The sequence below is a fragment of the Pinus tabuliformis genome, chromosome 3_1 (genome assembly GCF_031772625.1).
Source record: "Pinus tabuliformis cultivar Carrire ecotype Pingquan chromosome 3_1, CPIR1, whole genome shotgun sequence".
Classification (NCBI taxonomy): Eukaryota; Viridiplantae; Streptophyta; class Pinopsida; order Pinales; family Pinaceae; genus Pinus; species Pinus tabuliformis.
Window position 1 is genome coordinate 761,407,225 of NC_142301.1, and position 18,086 is coordinate 761,425,310.

Below are 18,086 nucleotides of genomic sequence, written 5' to 3' on the forward strand. Positions count from 1 at the left end.
TGCAACAGGAAGAATTGAGGTGAGCTTTGCTAAAGAGCTCCATCAATGGTAGCAATAGCAGCGGATCGAAGGGTGTGAAGGAGGAGGAGAATGTGGCCCTCGCATCAAAGGGTCCCAGTCAGGGGCAGGGGGAGCAAAAGAAGAAGAAGAAGTGTTTGTCAAAGGGAAGGGCCTTTCAAAGGTCAAGTGCTTCAGGTGTGGCGAGTTTGGCCACTATAGTACACAATGTCCTCTCAGGAAGAAGGACAAGCAGGACCAACAAACAACATCCGCGGAAATAAACAAGCGGAAGAGTTTGTTGTGTTCACAGACATACCTCTAGGAGTGAGGTGGGGTGACTTGGAGTTATAGCCCCAGAGAGCTACAAAGTTGGGCATGGTCCTTGAGGAGCCCACCTCATGGATCAATACCTAGCTGCAAGGGCCCACAATATTCAGAAACATAATGGAATAGTGACAATGATGCAGTCAAATTCCAGAGTGATAGTTGCAGACTAGTAGCAGTCAGGTACTGAGGAGCATAGTGCAGTGTTGGCAACAATGCAGAGTCAGCAATAACGCAGATTCTTCAATGACAGTGCAGTGACTAGTAGCGGCCAGAGACTTGGGTGACAGATGCATCATACTAATCACAGATGATTCAGTATTTTGGATGCTTCTCAGCTACAATAGTTGCAATTACATCAACAATAGATGAGAGGGATTTGCAGTGCAGATGCAGAGTTGGAAGCAGTATAGCAGTGTCAGCAGCAACATAGATGCAACATCAAAGTTGCGCGGTGGTTGGTGGACAGCAGTAGCCAAACATCAACAGCATGACAGGAGGTGATATAGAGACATGGTGTTGTGACAAGATGTGCAACACTAGGACATAGTCCTCGCTAAGAGGGAGTGTTAATTTTTGTAGCATCGAATGTGCTCTAGTAGCAAAACTTGGTGGAGGTGCTAGAATACATGAGATCTACATAACCCAGAAATTGTTTTTGGAAATTCCACCTCGAGATGGCTTAATTAGATTATTAAACTATTTTTTAAATGTTTCCTACGTCTGAACTTAGGAAAACTGGTTAATTAATCATAATTAATTAAGTCAAGGTGAGAATTCTCTAGAAACTCACACGAATCGATCTAGAAATGATTTGAGCCATTGATTAAGATTTAGTCTTGGTCGTTGGAGTCCCAACAGGAAGATATAAGAAGGGATCAATGTGGTGATGCAGAATACACTTCAGCAGTTCGATTTCCTTGGAAAATTGATTTCTAGAGAGCAATAGTAGTTGTCGGAGAGCCAAAGATCGAAGCAAAGACAGTGAGGTGCAGGGACAGTGAGGCTAGTGGAAGTTTTCCAGATCCAGTGAGTGCATTTGCAAAGAGGCCAAAGTTTCTCCAGGAGATCGCGCAGTCCTGGCATAGAAGCCTTAGAAGGCAGTTCGATTTGCTGAGAGGGGAAGACGTATTCAGTTCTAGAGGTCGGGAAGGAGTCCCAGAGTGTCAGAGAAAAATTTTCCCAGCCAGTAGCAGGAAGGATGGCTTGATTAGTAGACGATTCGGGCCACAATTGTAGTAGGAAACTTCAAGTTGATGCAGACCCAAGCTCCAACACAGTCCCAATTCGATAGCGTGCTTTTTAGTAGCAATCGAGAGCCGAAATTGTCCAGAGCGAGGATAAATTTGTAATGAACAAAGTTCGTACACTTTAGTGGTATGCCCTGATACCAATGTAACAAACAAGGTTTGTTATAGCAAGTTAAACACTCCAAAAGACTTGGAATATGTAGATCTCCATTGAAGATACAAGAATATATATTAAAATGTATGAATGAGAATATGATGTTACAAATGAGAGTGAAGGCTTGCTTAAATACCCTAGGCAGGTGTCCCTTAATGGAAGGTCTTGTCCTTAGGGACATAACTCTTCATTAAGTAATTAGTCATTATTTATTAGGTGTTATTATTATTTATATCTATATTTTATTCATAACATTGCCTTCCTCCTCAAAAAGCTTTGTCCTCAAAGCTTACGGATGAAAAGGCAATTTCCCTCTAGTATTTTTGCCAATTATTTCTTTGCAGGATTGCCTATATTCGGCATCCAGATTGTACTCAGAATTTCTCACTGTTGTATAATAATAAAACCCTTAGTTGCTGCACCGGTTTTCCACAAATTGGGTTTTTCCGGGGACAATTGTCCACAAATAACTGTGTCAAATTTTATGTATGTGTGTGCTAAATTTTTCAGTGTCCAATGCTATTTTCTTCCTCAGTTAATTTGTGAAAATCAGTGTGAATTATTTGGTATTTGTCGTAGCAAACTGCAAATAATTTGTTAAATAAATTAACAATTAGGAAAATAATTTCCAGTCGTTGTGATAGATGAAATTTTCACATATAAAACATGTCCCTCGTGTCCTGTTTCCGAGCTCGCTGTGTCTCGTGTCGAATACTTATATATGGGTGTCATCGTGTCATGTGACTTATGTTGATTTCGGGTAGCACTGGATGTGCGCTAACCACGAAAATTGGTGGAGAGGCTAAGGCACATGAGATCTCCAATACCCAGAAAGAGTTTGGGGAGATTCTAAACAGCTTGAGAAATATTAAAATAATTAATATTTTTAATGGAGTCCCTAAGTCTAAATTTAGGGAAAATAAAATATTAATGTGTATTAATATAAAACTGTGTTAGAATGGTCCAAAAGTCATGGATCAAGCCAAATCTCATCTTAGTCGTTGATTAGGGACTTAATCTTGGCCGTTGATTTGTCAACGAGAAAAGTATAAGAGGAGGCTTGAGGGTCACTTGGAGAACACACAAAGAGATCAAGATTTTGACCTTGTGGGGTTGGGTTTGCTGAGAAAGTTGAGAGAGTGATCTGGAGTTGCAGCTGAGGGGGAGTGAATACAGAAGCAGAGAGGCAGAGATAGTGTCGGGAGGATCAGCGCAGCAGCTGAGAAAGCTAACGCAGAGGGCAAAAGTCGAAACTGTCGGGAAAGTTGACGCAGGGGGCAAAAGCCGGAACTGTCGGGAAGACGCAGAGGGCAGAAACTGGAACTGTCGGGAAAGCTGACACAGAGGGCAAAAGTTGGAACTGTTGGGAAAGCTGACGTAGAGGGTAGAAGCCAGAACTGTCAGGAAAGCTGACGTAGAGGGCAGAAACCGGAACTGTCGGGAAAGCTGACGCAGTCCCTAGAGGCTGATGCTAGGGTTTTTCGTGGGGGCAGATTGGAGTTGAGGAGTTGCCGGAGTGTTTATCCGGGGTTTCAGCCGAAGCATCTGTCTCTGAAGGAGAGGTACTACTACCGAAATTTTTCTCTGTTGGATGAGCCGAATTTGGCACCCAGATTGTATAATGAAACTGCTTAATAAATCAAACCCTCATATAGTTGCATCGATTTTCCCGCATTGGGCTTTTCCGGGGACATTAGTCCAAAATAACGATGTCATTTGTGTGCTTCTTTCTGTTTCCTTCAGTTGATGATCTATGATGTGTTGAGCATGTACTTGTGTTTATTTTCAGTATTTACATGGTAAATAACTTGTTAATTAATCAGAACAAGTAGGAAGGAATAAATCAGAAAGTACATGGAGGGTTTCTAACTGTTAGACTTAGAAATTCCAACATGGTATCAGAGCGTGGTTTCAGATCACAGGAGAACTGAGGACATCATCCGAATAGAGAAGTAGCAGCAAAAAACAGTTGCCCCGAGTGACAGAAGTTGTTGCTAGTAGAGTAGCATCAAGGAAGGGGTGACACAATGCCTACGTCATCAAGATTGAGCCAGGAAGAGGCAGCGCAGAGGCTGAGGGAGGCAAAGGCAGGCTCTCGCAGAGGCTAGGAGGGCTGACGCAGTTGGCTGAGGAGACTGATTTGTCGGTGCCGAGATTGCACAGAGCCTAAGAGCTCTAACCTTCAATTTGTTGGGGTTTAGGAGGCTGTGGGTAAGTTGCAGAGTGGAGCTGGTGGGGTACTGTAGTCAGAACAGTACCTAACAGGGCAAGGCCAAGGTAGAGGGAGTTGTTGCCGAGGCAGATTTCTAGCCAAGGAATCTGGATTAATGTTGTTGTTGCACAGACGATTGGAGAGGGGCAACTTGACATTGACAGAAGGATTTCTAGGTGGGAAATCGGGACTCAGAGGGAGTCCAGAAGAGAACTTCCAGATGGGAAGTAGAGAGACCCACCAGGAGTCGAACCGAGAACTTCCAAATAGGAAGTAGAGAGACTCAGCAAGAGTTGAACCGAGAACTTCCAAACGAGAAGTGGAGAGACTCAGCAGGAGTTGAACTGAGAACTTCCAGGCAGGAAGTAGAGAGACTTAGCAAGAGTTAAACCAAGAACTTCCAGGCAGGAAGTAGAGAGACTTAGCAGGAGTCGAACAGAGAACTTCCAGACGGGAAGTAGACTCAGTAGAAGTCGAACAAAGAACTTCCAGACGAGAAGTAGACTCAGCAGGAGTTGAACAGAGAACTTCCAGGCGGGAAGTAGAGAGACTCAGAGGAGTCAACAAGAAGTGCAGAGAGATGGCCATCAATGGGCTGAGGGATCAGGACAGGTTGGATGAGGCATCCAACTTTGGCATCTGGAAGGCCAGGATCCTTTCTATTTTGTGTGCCATGAGTGCACACACTCCACTTGAGCGAAAGTGGGGAGACATTGAGCTGTAGTCAAACAGACTACAGACGATGAGGGGCAGGATCCTCGAGGTACACAACCTCTTGGATTAGACCTTGCTACGGGAGCCTTGAAGAGGAGTAGCAGTATTGGCAATGTCAGTAGAGACAGATGTGGATGGAACGACAGAGGGAGCTACAGCGCAGGATTCCCAGGACAACGTGAGGCAATAGTGTGAGAGGCACGAGAGTGTTGCGCCAGTGCAGGATGGCACAAAGAGGTGTGCAATAGTGCGAGATACATGGAGTTGTTGCAGCAGCGCAGAGGTCAGAGAGGGAACACTTGTCAGTGACAGAGGGAGCTTCAGCGTCAGGGGTGTCTCTAGCCTGATAGAGATGTCAGAGTTGGGAGATCAGTTACTTATTTCTCAGTAGCTGAGTTGCAGTGCAGCAGTTAGCAGTAGTAGTGCTATGGGCAACACGATGCAACATGATGAGAGGGGTTGCATCGCAGATGCAGTAGTGGCAGTGGTAGGGCCATGGGCAGCAGCACGGATGCAGAGGGAGTTGTAGTACGGATGCAGGAGTGGCAATGGAAGGGCCATGGGTAGCAGTACAGAGGATGTTGGTCCGCAGGCCTAGCATCAACACAGGGACCGATGCCAGATGATCAGGATGATGCTGAGTGAGGAGTATTACTAGAGCACACTCCTCGCTAAGAGGGAGTGTTGATTTGGGGTAGCATTGAATGTGCTCTAGCCACGAAAATTGGTGGAGAGGCTAAGGCACATGAGATCTCTAATACCCAGAAAGGGTTTGGGCAGATTCTAAACAATTTGAGAGATATTAAAATAATTAATATTTTTAATAGAGTCCCTAAGTCTAAACTTAGGGAAAATAAAATATTAATGTGTACTAATATAAAATTGTGTTAGAATGGTCTAAAAGTCATGGATGAAGCCAAATCTAATCTTAGCCGTTGATTAGGGACTTAATCTCGGCCGTTGATTTGTCAACTAGAAAAGTATAAGAGGAGGCTTGAAGTTCACTTGGAGAACACACAAGGAGATCAAGATTTTAACTTTCTGGGACTGGGTTTGCTGAGAAAGTTGAGAGAGTGATTTGGAGTTGCAGCTGAGGGGCAGTGAATACAGAAGTAGCAAGGCAAAGATAGTGTTGGGAAAGCTAATGCAGAGGGCAGAAGCTGGAACTGTCGAATTGCCGGGAAAGCTGACGCAGAGGGCAGAAGTCGGAACTGTTGGGAACAGTCGAAACTGCCGGGAACGCTGACGTAGAGGGTAGAAGCCGAAACAGCCAGGAAAGCTGATGCAGAGGGCAGAAGCCGGAACTGCCGGGAAAGCTGACGTAGAGGGCAGAAGAGGTTGATGCTGGGGTTTTTCGTGGGGCAGATTGGAGCTGAGGAGTTGCCGGAGTGGTTATCCAGGGGTTCAGCCGGAGCATCTGTCTCCGAAGGAGAGGTAGTACTGCTGAGATTTTTCTTTGTTGGGTGAGCCGAATTTTCCACTCATATTGTATCCTGAAACTACTTAATAAATCAAACCCTCGGATAGCTACACCGGTTTTCCCGCATTGGGTTTTTCCAGGGACATTAGTCCAAAAATAACGGTGCCATTTGTGTGCTTGTTTCTATTTCCTTCAGCTGATCACCTGTAATGTGTTGAGCATGTACTTGTGTTTATTCTCAATGTTTACATGGTAAATAACTTGTTAATTAATCAAAACAAGTAGGAAGGAATAAATCAGAAAGTACATGGAGGGTTTCTCATTGTTAGACTTAGAAATTCCAACAACTTATATATATATATATATATATATATATATATATATATTTGACAACAAGCAAAACATCTGGAATATTTTTCTCTATGAGATTTCATGGTTTTCTAATCTAGTCACTACTTTTACGTGTCTAGATTAATGTAACCTGAAATTCATGTTTGGAAATGTCCTCCAACTGACAAAATGAAACTGCACGGTTTCAGCTGGCTACCTTGGCTTTTCAAAGTGAAATTAACCTCAAGCAATGTTGTACCTTGATTTAGAAAAAAAAAAATATCTGATAACCTCTTATGCTATAAAGAGAGAAATGCTATTTAGGCTATCAAGAGCATTTGTGATTAATTTTATTTGGGCTATCAAGAAATTTGTCATTACTGTTTCCTCCTCTGTCATTCTTTCATGCTACAAATGGATGAGAATCATTACAAATGGAACTCCATATGGAGGGTAGATCAACCATTAACCATAATGGTGGCTGATGACCTTGAGGAACTCAACTAGATCAAAACCTCTGACCTATGGCCTCCCCATTGGCAACATCTATTGGGCTGATGGTTCAACCAATTGTGCCAAACCTTTGGGCTATATATCTCCTAGCCCAGTCGGTTCAAATGAACCTTTTCAAGCAGATTTCATCATTGAGGTCTCCAGTTCTAGTTCAGCCGAGTCCACTGGGTTACCAGATGCTATTGTGATTGCCCATTGAGCTATCCTCGACCTGGATAGTCTGGGGAAGAGGGGGTATTCCTTGAGGTTTTTGTTGGAATATAATAATATATATATCAAGGGCAAGTCAAAGTTTCCACTGATGTATGGCACTGTGTATTTCTTGCTTTAACATATGCAAATTTTATCGAAGGAAATAGCACGGTATCCTAAATGGACTAGGTGCACGTATACAAACTTCAAATGCAGCAGAGAGTCCTTAATTGTAGGCAAAAATTATGGTGTATGCCTATAGATAAGGAATCACTTGAATTCATTTACGATTTCCATTTTAACTTCTCTGTTGTAAATCACTCAACTCTTGTTAAATATTGCAGCGGTTTTCACGAAAGTCTGACATTTGCTTGAGCAGGTAATTGCAATTTTTAGTACAGTTGATGGCATGAAGACAGAATTTTATGCACATGATGGAACCAAGTTTAGGTATGCTTGTTTTAATTAGCATTCTTAATTTTATTTCTTGTTTGAAAGTTTGAAAATTCCCTCTTTTATTTCTCTCAAATGAGAAGTAGACTAGGACTCTCCAGTATCTTGATATTCAATGCCTTCATTGTCCATAACAGTCTAGATATTCAAAGCTCTTAGTGGACCTGCAATTTATTTGCATTGATTCATTTATGTTCGAATGCTCAGGAATGCTAAGGAGGCAGGTAAAGTTGTGGAATCTTTTGGTTCAGTTGACCAGATAAGACAAGAGTTTGAAGCCATCCAAAGACCAACTCTAGAATTGGAGCCTGTGACACCTAAAGAAAATAATGTGTCTTCTGAGGACAAACCATTGGAGCATTTAAAGGAAAAACATGAATCGTTCCACCCTGTGGAAGACACAGAGCAGCTATCGAGATCAGGTAATGAGTCTGATGGAGCCGTGAAATCACCAGGCATCTTGGATCCAGAAGCAGAATTAGCAAAGCTGGAGTCTGAGTTTGGCAAAACAAGTGAAGGGTATTCTACACAAGAGATCAGTTCTTGGGAGTTTGATGAGCTTGAAAAGGAACTGAGATCTAGTTTAAACAAGGATGCATGAACCTTTTTGAGAAACGGATTGTATTTATACTTTATTTCAGCAGGATGTTCTTTGATCTATCCTCTTGGTATATATCAACTGATATTCACAACTGAGATTTTATGGTCCTATTCCAGTCATTCTGTATTATTAATTGTAGGAAAGTTGTGGCTGTTAAAATGAGATGAAATTCGCTGATCTTTCGAATTGATTCTTTACAATGAGGATTGTCTTAAGTGGGTAAAATCTTGAAGCATTCAGTGGCACGACATTCTGGCTGGTCGCAGCTGAAGATGGACTTGATGAAACTGTTCATTATTGTAATTATTTATGACTTGGTGATCATCTAGAATTAGAATAATTTCCTGGTGATCAGCTAGAATTAGAAAAATTCCTGGTGATTAGCCAGATGCCCTCTACAATGGGGTGCCAACAGTATCGGAATTATGTTGTATTTGAACATTTGAAAGCTATCTGTATTAAGCTTGTACATTATAATATATGTGAATTATAATATATGTGAAGTTAAAACCATTCATCATGGATATTGACATAATCCATTTGTATGATCCAAAAGATCTGGAAAATATTTATTCCATGCATTTAAAAAATTATGAGATTATTTACCTAATTTATGTTACATGGTACTTTTAACCATGGAAGGTTTTTATAAATAGAGATAATGTTAGAGATTGGCGGAATCCAAAAGATGGTGACGATGTTATTTCGAGGCGTCCATTTGCTGAGGAGCTTTAGACTTTGGATGGTCTTTTTGCAAGTATGTTTTTGTTACGACACTAATTATTGGATTTTTGCGGGGATCTTTCTTGCTGCCACAAATTTGTATTTAAATGAAATGAAATGATGTTTTAAGGTCGACGAGACTAAAATAGTCTATGAGACCATTAGTTCCTTGTTTTTTGCCTTTTTGCAATTCAATTCTTTTCTTATTCAAATTGATGATGAGTTGGCCCAACCTTCCAACAATTCCCTCGCTGAAAAGACAATGCCAAGAAACCAATGCTAACATATTCCCATAATTTTCTCTGATGTCTTTGAATGCATCACATTCCAAAATGAATTGTTTTTCAGATTCCACTGGCCCAGACGTGCAAAATGTACACATATGTTCTTCCCAAGCTTTTTTAGGTCTTTTCCACCATCCTGTTTCACATCGAAGTTGATGCGAGTTGGTCCTTAATTGAGCAATAAGAATTTTGCCCTCCACGAAATGCTAGCTCCAATGAACTCTTTTTGTTGTAGATCACATGTAGAGTTGAATTTTTCAATGTGGTAATTTTTCTTTCTACACAACTATTTTCCCCATACCCTTTTATGAAGCTTCTCCGTCACAAAATTCTTTAGCTCTTTGCTATTTGTGGGACATGCATTGAGGTAGATATTCCATTTTTGCATCCATGTGTAATTTTGTTTCATCCATGTTTTCTTTCTTTCACTCATGTCTTCGTTGAAGATAACTCTACCTACTCCCATTTGCTCAATTCTTTTTAGATATCTTATGAGCCGCACCATAGCAATTGCTTTGATGAGAGTTGCTCCTGTTTCACTCAACATTGTCTCATAAGGTACCAAACTTTTTATTTTGAACTTGCTCGCAATCAAGTTTTTTTGGATTTTCTCAATTTGTTTCCATTTTGAGATGGGGTGCTGCTAGCTCACAATTCACACCCATATAGTATCACTGGACAAACTAGGAGTCCAAAATAATCATTTTCCAATCCCATAACTTTGCCTCTCTACATCTGTTTTGAGGAGCATATAATGCTGTCCACCCTCAAATTCTCTTCTTTCTGCAGTCGTCCCAATTAAGTTTGTTGTTGAAATCAATCCCGATGTACTTGTACTCATTTACTTCTTCAAGAATGTTGCCTTCAAAGAAGAAAGTATGTTGACTTTGCCTCATTTTATTAGAGAAAATCGTTATTTTGGTCTTGCTAGTATTGACTTGCATCCCCACTGCTCTACAAAAATGCTCAAGGGCATATAGGTGCATTTGCAATCCATGGGCCGATTTAGAAATCAACACAATATCATCAGCGTATAAAAGAAGCTTTGTCATAGACTCTCGGAACCGAACACTATCGCCACTTTGCAGATTGAACCACTCTTCTAGTTTATCAATATATAAACCAAAAAGAGTAGGGGATAAAGGGCAACCCTGCTTGACTCCAATGTCACTTTTAAAGCATTCTGAAAAACCTGTTGAGGTTCTAATTTTTACTTTCACCTCTTCATAAAGTCTATGGACAATGACTTTATAATGCAAAGGAATTTCAAGCTCTTCCATTCTACGCCACAACTTATCTCTAGGGACTGTGTCAAATGCCTTTTTGAAGTCAACAAAGGAGTAGAATACTTCTTCTTTGTCCTCCCAAACCTTTTCAACAATGTGTCTCAACGTGATACTATGATCCACTGTAGAATGTTTCGGCCTAAAACCCGCTTTCCCTCTTGCCCTTTTTACTTTTACTTCTGCCCATTTACTGATTCTATTTCTTACCATGCTGCCGAAAAGCTTTGCAAACAAAGGATTGATCATAATAGTTCTATAGTTGGATGGATTATTAATGTCTCCACTTTTAAAAAAGGGTATTGCTAGGGTAGTTGTCCAGTCTCTTGGGAATCCTTGCTGAATGATGTTGAATATTTCCATGATGTGCAATGCAAGTGTTCATTCCCCATTTTAGATACTTTGCATGAAGTTCAACCAAGTCCTTTGCCTTTCTTGTTTTCATCTTCTTAATTCCAATCTCCACATCCTGTAACGTGAAGAGCTTTGAAGTTGTGTTGATCCTAGGGGGAGGCTCCGCCTCAAATTCTTTCTCATAGAGTTTCCTTTGCATATTCAAGCCGTTAATTCGCTGTAATATTATTTTCAATTTGCTTATTCCTTGGTTTAAGTTCTTGCCAGAAAAGCTTTGGATTATTCTTGCTTAGATATATTAACTCTTTAGTGTTTGACAAGTAATCAAGAGGCTCACTCTTATTTTTGTAGTGAACGAGATGTCGTGAATGTTTGAAGATTTGCTCTAAGAAGTGATATCTTAAATTTAATACTTTTTTGGATTCAGTCGATTTTTAATATTTTTGAATTTAGATTACTTGTTAAATGTTCAATTTATGCAGTTCAAATTCTATATTTATTTAATTTTTAGTTATATTCTTTTAAGTAAAAAAATTCGAAAGGCTAGATGTAGATGTTAAATCTCATGCTCTAAACCTTGCAGCCTTTCTGATAATATAGAAGGTAAGCTTATAGTTGCATCCCTTGCAAGCACAATTCTCAAGCTAGTTCTTGAACCATAAACTTGTAGGGCCACGATCTATCTTTGCCAACTAATGTGAGCTTCCATTTTTCCTATAAAGGAAAGTTTCTTGGTTGTGGAATTGAGTGTGTAGTTTTCAGCCACTTTTAAGGAATATTTTGCAATTAAAACTATTTTAAGGGTAAATTAAGGTAAAAAAATGCTTCTTAGGGGCATAACTAATGGTAATGGTTCAGCGCCAGTCGTGGAGGACCAATATTGACTATAACATCGAAGAGGGGTTTGGATCTAGTATACATGTGACATGACCTTCATCATTGCAAACTTTCTTTTTGTTGTCTAGCCTTGAGTGACCATCTATCACCAATTGATTTCTAGTTCTTTATAATGGAATGGTTTGAATTGTTTTGGTTGACATATTCTTTAATTGCAAGGATTTTTTAGCAATATAGCCTTGTGTATCTGCTATTTTATTTTACCATATAAAATGAGGTTTTGTCTGACTATTGGAAACCTAATGCCTTGGGGTAGCTCTGCATTAGTAAGGAAATAACTACGCAAATTAAAAATCGAATGACCAATAACAACCATATATGAGACTTTTGGATGAAGTCTAACTCTTTTCAGTTTTAGCCATGTAACTATTCTATGGGGAGTGGTCTAGTCTGCGTGGGGCATGTTGTAATTTAGTTGGACATCACAATATTCCTCTCTAGTTTTCCTCAAAATTGCCATTGACAATCTTTGTGCCAATCCAAATGAGCAATATCAAGGATACTTATCAAGTATTCAACACTTATTTCATTTGAGAACAAAATATTTACAACAAATTTTAGCTAGGAATTATGTACATATTTACGACTTTTTGCTACCCCACCACAACATTCTTCTTGGTTATGAAGTGTAAGAATATAGGCTCAATGTCAAATCTTTATGGAACTATTTCAACCTTAGATTGTGTTATATTTGTTGTGAATAAGGCTTTGTAGGTTGTTATATTATAGAATCTTCAATCAAAGTTTCCGTAGGAGCAAAGTTCCTTTGGTTATTTATGATTGCATACTTTTCTTTATATATGTTTAGGATATTACCGACTCTATGGCAGGATGTAGAGTACTAACCATAGGTGTTGCCCATGTAGTTTGCTAGTCAATGTTTATGGGATGCTATCCTTGAATGTAGGGAAACATCCCTTCAATTTCCCATGAGGTACTCTTAGGATCGAACACACACATACACAAAATCTCTCTCTCTCTCTCTCTCTCTCTCTCTCTATATATATATATATATATATATATATATGGAATCTGATGGTGGAGTGCGAGGGTGGGGGTTTGGGTGTTCATTGAAGAATGAATGTATATAGATATATAGATGGAATCTAATGGAGCTAGGGGTGGCTCATTGTAAGAGAAGTTAGAGTTAGGGTATGTAGAAGATCTAGGATTTTATGAGATTTTCATGCCTATGAAAATTGAATTGTTGCTAGGAGAAATTTTTAAATAATAGGTGTTTTCATGGAAATGATGTGACATATGGTAGAGATTTGAAATTTGTTCCGAGGTAGGGTGAAATTTGGGTGCCTTTAGGACAACAAGATTCTTTGGTAGACTTTCTTCTACAGAAGTCGGGGGATGGACACAATTTAGTACATAAGGTTTGCAATTTTTGGGATAGTAATGGAGGTAAGCTTTCGGAAATCGTCTCGTCACAAGTGTTGGTACAATGGTCTATGTAGGTTCGTCACACCTCTACACCTAGAGATAGTTAGTTGATAGTGGAGAGTTGAATGTTTGACTGATTAGATGGTTGGCTAGGCATTAAATTAGTCATATTGTTAGAATAGAATAATCATTTGTTGCATTTAATAAGGCATCAATAAAGTAGTATGTTATGTGCCCTAGCCAATCTATGTGGCCTTTGTCTTCCTCACTTTAAGGGAGTTGGTTACATTTTGGTTATATATCATATGGCCTTGTGGGTCAATCTATAACATGATGAATGTGTAAAATTTTGGCTTTTTACACTGATATGCATGATCAACTATGCTAAATTGTATTTAAGTGTTGTAATCGTGTCTTTAGACACCACCTCTCTCTTGAACTATTAACTCTCTTATCTATCTACATGGTATTGGAGCTAGTGTTTTGAGATCTAGGCTATTGCTTATAAGTCTTGCAGAGGATGTCAATTGTACACACTCTTGGCAAGTCAAATATGTCTAGTAGATAGATGTAACACTCCCTACCACCCCCATGTAATAATGTGGGATGTGGAAGGTGTTACTAACATCTTGAATCCAATTTTTAATCTATTGAGAAAATGGGTTCATGGAAAAAAAAGTTGTCATTTCCTAAAGCTTGACGAATTAAATGTTGATGTTGTCATCACGTCCAACCCAATGAGAGCTTTTTGACGATGTAATTTTTTTCATTGATCAAAGTCCTAAATCGAAAGTTACACATAAAAGAAAACTTGACATATTAACATTTGCCTCATTGAAAAATGTGTAACTAGCTTCAGTATTCATAAATATGAAATGTACTTTTGATTCTTGTATATTGCATTGAAATGAAAGAAAAATTATCGTTATTATTTTTGGAGCATGGGTTTCATGCTCAATGTCTTTTATTTTAGAGTTCAAGAAGTCAAAAGAGTCATTGTCATAAGTTGAAGACCCCATTAGACACAGTGTAACTTGTATAGAAAATTATTTTGTCATAAAAAGTGTCAAAATACCCTTCAAGACCAAGTCGGCCTCACAGCTAGAAATTCGGCCAAATTTGAGGAGCCACGTCCACCTTAAAAAGCCTATATAAAGGAGGGAACTCGACCTCCTTGGAACACATTCATCACTCACTTATTCAAGTGAAGGAGGAAGAGGGAGAAGGTAATGAAAAAGGAAGAGGATGAAGAAGACTTGTTTCTGGGCTATTTCTCTCACACGTGCAAAGGAAGGCTAGGGTGTTTCTTCTGCAAGTTCGATCTTGAAGAAAGAAGAGAGAAAATATCAACGAAGGTCACATTAGGTCATCATCAAGCACCATAAGAAGGAGAAAGCCAAGCGAAGGTCTGAAGAAGCCTTGGGAGGTCGTAATAAGCTCACACGTGTGGCAACAACTCCCGTTGGGAGGGCTGAAAATTTCAGACCTGCAGTAAAGGCCGAAACTCTGAAGCTGGGGGTCAAAGTTGTGCTACTAGAAGATATTTGAGTGGGTTTGACTTGAACAAAGGAAGCACCTCATCCAGAAGGGTTGGACTTGTTCTTAGATGGTATTGGTTTTGGTCTAGAGGTCTTGGAATTCGTTAATTGAAGAATCTATAAGAAGAGAAGAGAATTGTAGGTTTTCCTCTCAAGTGGAGAGGTTTTGGCCTTGGCTTGTAACTTACATTTTGTGTTCTTGTTTTGGTAGTTGTTTGATGTTATACAAACATAATAGTAAGTGATGAAGCCAATAAGTAAGAAAAAAACATAAATAGATCACAAGCAGTTGTCAAGAAAAGAGAAATCATTATATCTATTGCCCTTTATATTTCTCAACACGGTATCAAAGCTAAGGTTGGCTAAGGGCATTATGAAGATTTGTACTACAGCCCTAAAGAAGTGTGCATAGGTAGCAAGTCATCTCAAGAAGGGCATCAAAGAAGTATGGGATCTCCTATTTACTCCAAATAAGGAAGTGACCAAGACATCTAGAAAGGACGAAGGACTCTTCTTAGCACTCACTGACACATTTCAACATGAGAGCATTTGGGTGATCAATAGTGGAGCATCAAGACATATGATCAGTCATCACAAACAACTAAAAACATTGTCAAAAGGAAAGTCCTCCTACTCCGTAGAGCTTGGTGATAATAAGAGCTACCTTGTGGTGGAATTGGATCAACCTCGTTGGAGCTGGAGAATGGAAGAAATATTCATCTCAACAACATCCTATTTGTTCCAGGTTTGCATAAGAATATACTTTCCATTTCAAGTCTAGAAGATAAAGGTGATAGAGTTGCCTTCATAGATGGAAAGGTTGTGGTATGGGATAAAAACTCGAGCATAGAAAATGCAAGAATAATTGGGATTGATGAAGGAAGACTTTACAGGTTGTTGACTCCCCTTGCTCAAGCCTTGGTTCGCACTGAAGTCAACCCATGTGAACTTTGGCATAGAAGATTCGGTTATCTCCACTAAAAAATCCTCCCAACCTTAAATTCAATAGTAAATGGAATCCCTGAACTGAAAGAAGATCATGAAGGAGTATGCAAGGGATGTACATTAGGTAAGAACACCAAGAGACCATTTGGAGGCAGTGTTTCAAGGTCAAAAGAAATCTTGGATCTTATCTATTATGATGTTTGTGGTTCTCTGACTCCTAAATCACATGGAGGTCATCTATATTATGTCACATTTATAGAAAACCATTCAAGGAAAACTTGGGTTTACTTAATGAAATCCAAGAATGAGGTATTCATTAAATTTCAAGAATTCAAAGCTGAAGTAGAGAACCTTACAGAAAGGAGAATTAAGATATTAAGGTCTAATAATGGAGGATACACATCTGAGGAAATGATAGCCTTCTGTAAGGAATGTAAGATTAAGAGGGAGTTAATAGTCCCATATAATCCTGAGCAAAATGGATTTGCAGAACAAAAGAATTGGTCCATTGAAAGCATAAAAGCTATGATACATGATCAAGATTTACCAAAAATTTTGTGAGGTGAAGCTACAAATACAATTGTATGCATACAAAATCGAAGTCCCCATAGGTCACTAGATAAGATGATTCCTGAAGAAGCATTCACTGGGAAGAAACCAAGCATGGATCATCTCTGAATTTTTGGTTGTCCTGTTTATATTCATATACCAAAGGACAAAAGAAAGAAATTGGATCCATCAAGCATGAAGGGAACATTTGTTGGTTACAATGATTCTTCTAAGGCCTAAAGGATCTACATAAAGGAAGGACACCAAATAGAAGTCAATCGAGATGTTATATTTGACGAAAGTAGTGCATTCAAGAAATTAAAGGATCTCCCTACAGACTCTAATGATGAAGAACTTCTGGTATTTGAAGAGGAAGTTACTAGGGAGGAAGAATAATCAAGTCATGAAGATGAAGGTCCCATTGAACCTATACAACTTGTGGTAATCACTGAAAATAGAAACAGACCTAACTGGTTGAAGTCTACACCACTTGATGCAGGAGGCCATGTGATCCCAAAAATCTTTTCCTTGTGATGCGTTAAAGAATTACATATTAAGTTTGTATTTATCCATGGAATTACAAGTGCATAAAAAAAGAGAAAGAGAAGAATAGCAAGTCACGCATAGAAGACACCAGATTGATATCGGAGTTCGTCCAGGAGGGATTGTCTCCGGGCCCTGCTCGAATTAGTGGGGAGGCCTTGTTTTCATTAGATGGCAAAATAATGAGAATACATCAAAAGTCAAAATGACGACCTTATACCTCCAAAATTGAAGAAGCCCGAAAATTGTAGATCTCTGATCGAGAAACGAATAGCACCGTTGAGTTCGTGGCGTCGAGAAATTCTAAAACCATATAAAATCTGTCGAAAACTGACAAAGTGAAAATCTAGCCCCTTAGAGAAACTGCTCAGATCATGGTTCCGGCCCCCTCTTTGCACTGCTCATGGTTTCGCCCCCTGCAATGGATTTGCCTCGCACTACGTTTGCGCTCTCCTCCTCCTCCCGCATTGAGAAAATAACTCCATTTAAGGTTTGGAGGGCGGATCCACCAAGAAGGCGATTGTGGCGCAATGGTAATTATAACAAGTTGTTGAGGAGGGGTCGGGGGATCAAATCCCGCCCCTCCCCTTTTAACCATAATATATAACAAAGTTTGTTTTTTGGAGGTGGGTCCGCCGGTCTCGGTGGCCTGCTTCCCCCAATCTATGTTGCGTTGTTGTGTGTTAGGTGAGGTGGAGGGGCGGCGGGGTTGACAGCCCACACCCCCCACTATTAATGGTAACATTGAGAGCGGCTCCGGGGTGGCGGGGTCATGGCCACCCACCCCCTTAATTAATTGTTCGGTGGTTGAGGGAGGGTTGGCAGGGGTCGTGGCCTGTCGACCCATTATTAATATATTTTTAGTATTTGGATATGTGGGGGAGGCAAGGTTGGTGGCCCACCACCCCAAAATTATATTTTTTTTGTTTTAATTAACAAAATTTAGACATTTTTGAAAATTTGAAAAATGACTGAAGGAGACAAATTAAACAGGCCACAAATTTTCTTGGAATCTAGCCCAGGTTGGCTGGAATCCGGTGGCCACATATTGTCCAAATTGTTGCCTCCTTAAGCCTGCCCAGTCACCCAAGTCAACCCTGAACTTTGACTGCTCCTACCTTTCGCATACGAACTCGGTTTGACAAACCATTCACACCACCGTGATCACGACAATGAGATCTTCAATATGAACCTAGTTCGAGAACAATCCAAACCCTTTGATTTTTTACCCTTCTTGAGTCCTCTTGGACTTCTACATGTGTCTGAGCAACCTAGATCAATCCTACCCACCAAGGAGCTTTTGGACCCCAAAAGAATTTACACTTAGCACACTGTTTGTGTCATTTTCAACCCACACTTTCAATCACCTACACGGGAAACTAGTACATTCTTTGACATCATGCACACCACACATGACT

The 18,086-nt window shown here is 39.8% G+C and overlaps 1 protein-coding gene across 1 annotated transcript in view; it reads left to right on the plus strand.

Annotated features, from left to right (window-relative positions):
* LOC149189610 (uncharacterized) overlaps positions 1-8,773 on the plus strand; it is a 320,514-nt gene extending 311,741 nt beyond the window's left edge. Inside the window, exons 17-18 of the mRNA XM_089411857.1 lie at positions 7,489-7,559; positions 7,770-8,773. Coding sequence (XP_089267983.1) covers positions 7,489-7,559; positions 7,770-8,163 — 465 coding nt within the window. The 3' untranslated portion in view covers positions 8,164-8,773. The remainder of the gene's footprint in view (positions 1-7,488; positions 7,560-7,769) is intronic.
* Positions 8,774-18,086: the final 9,313 nt, after the last annotated feature.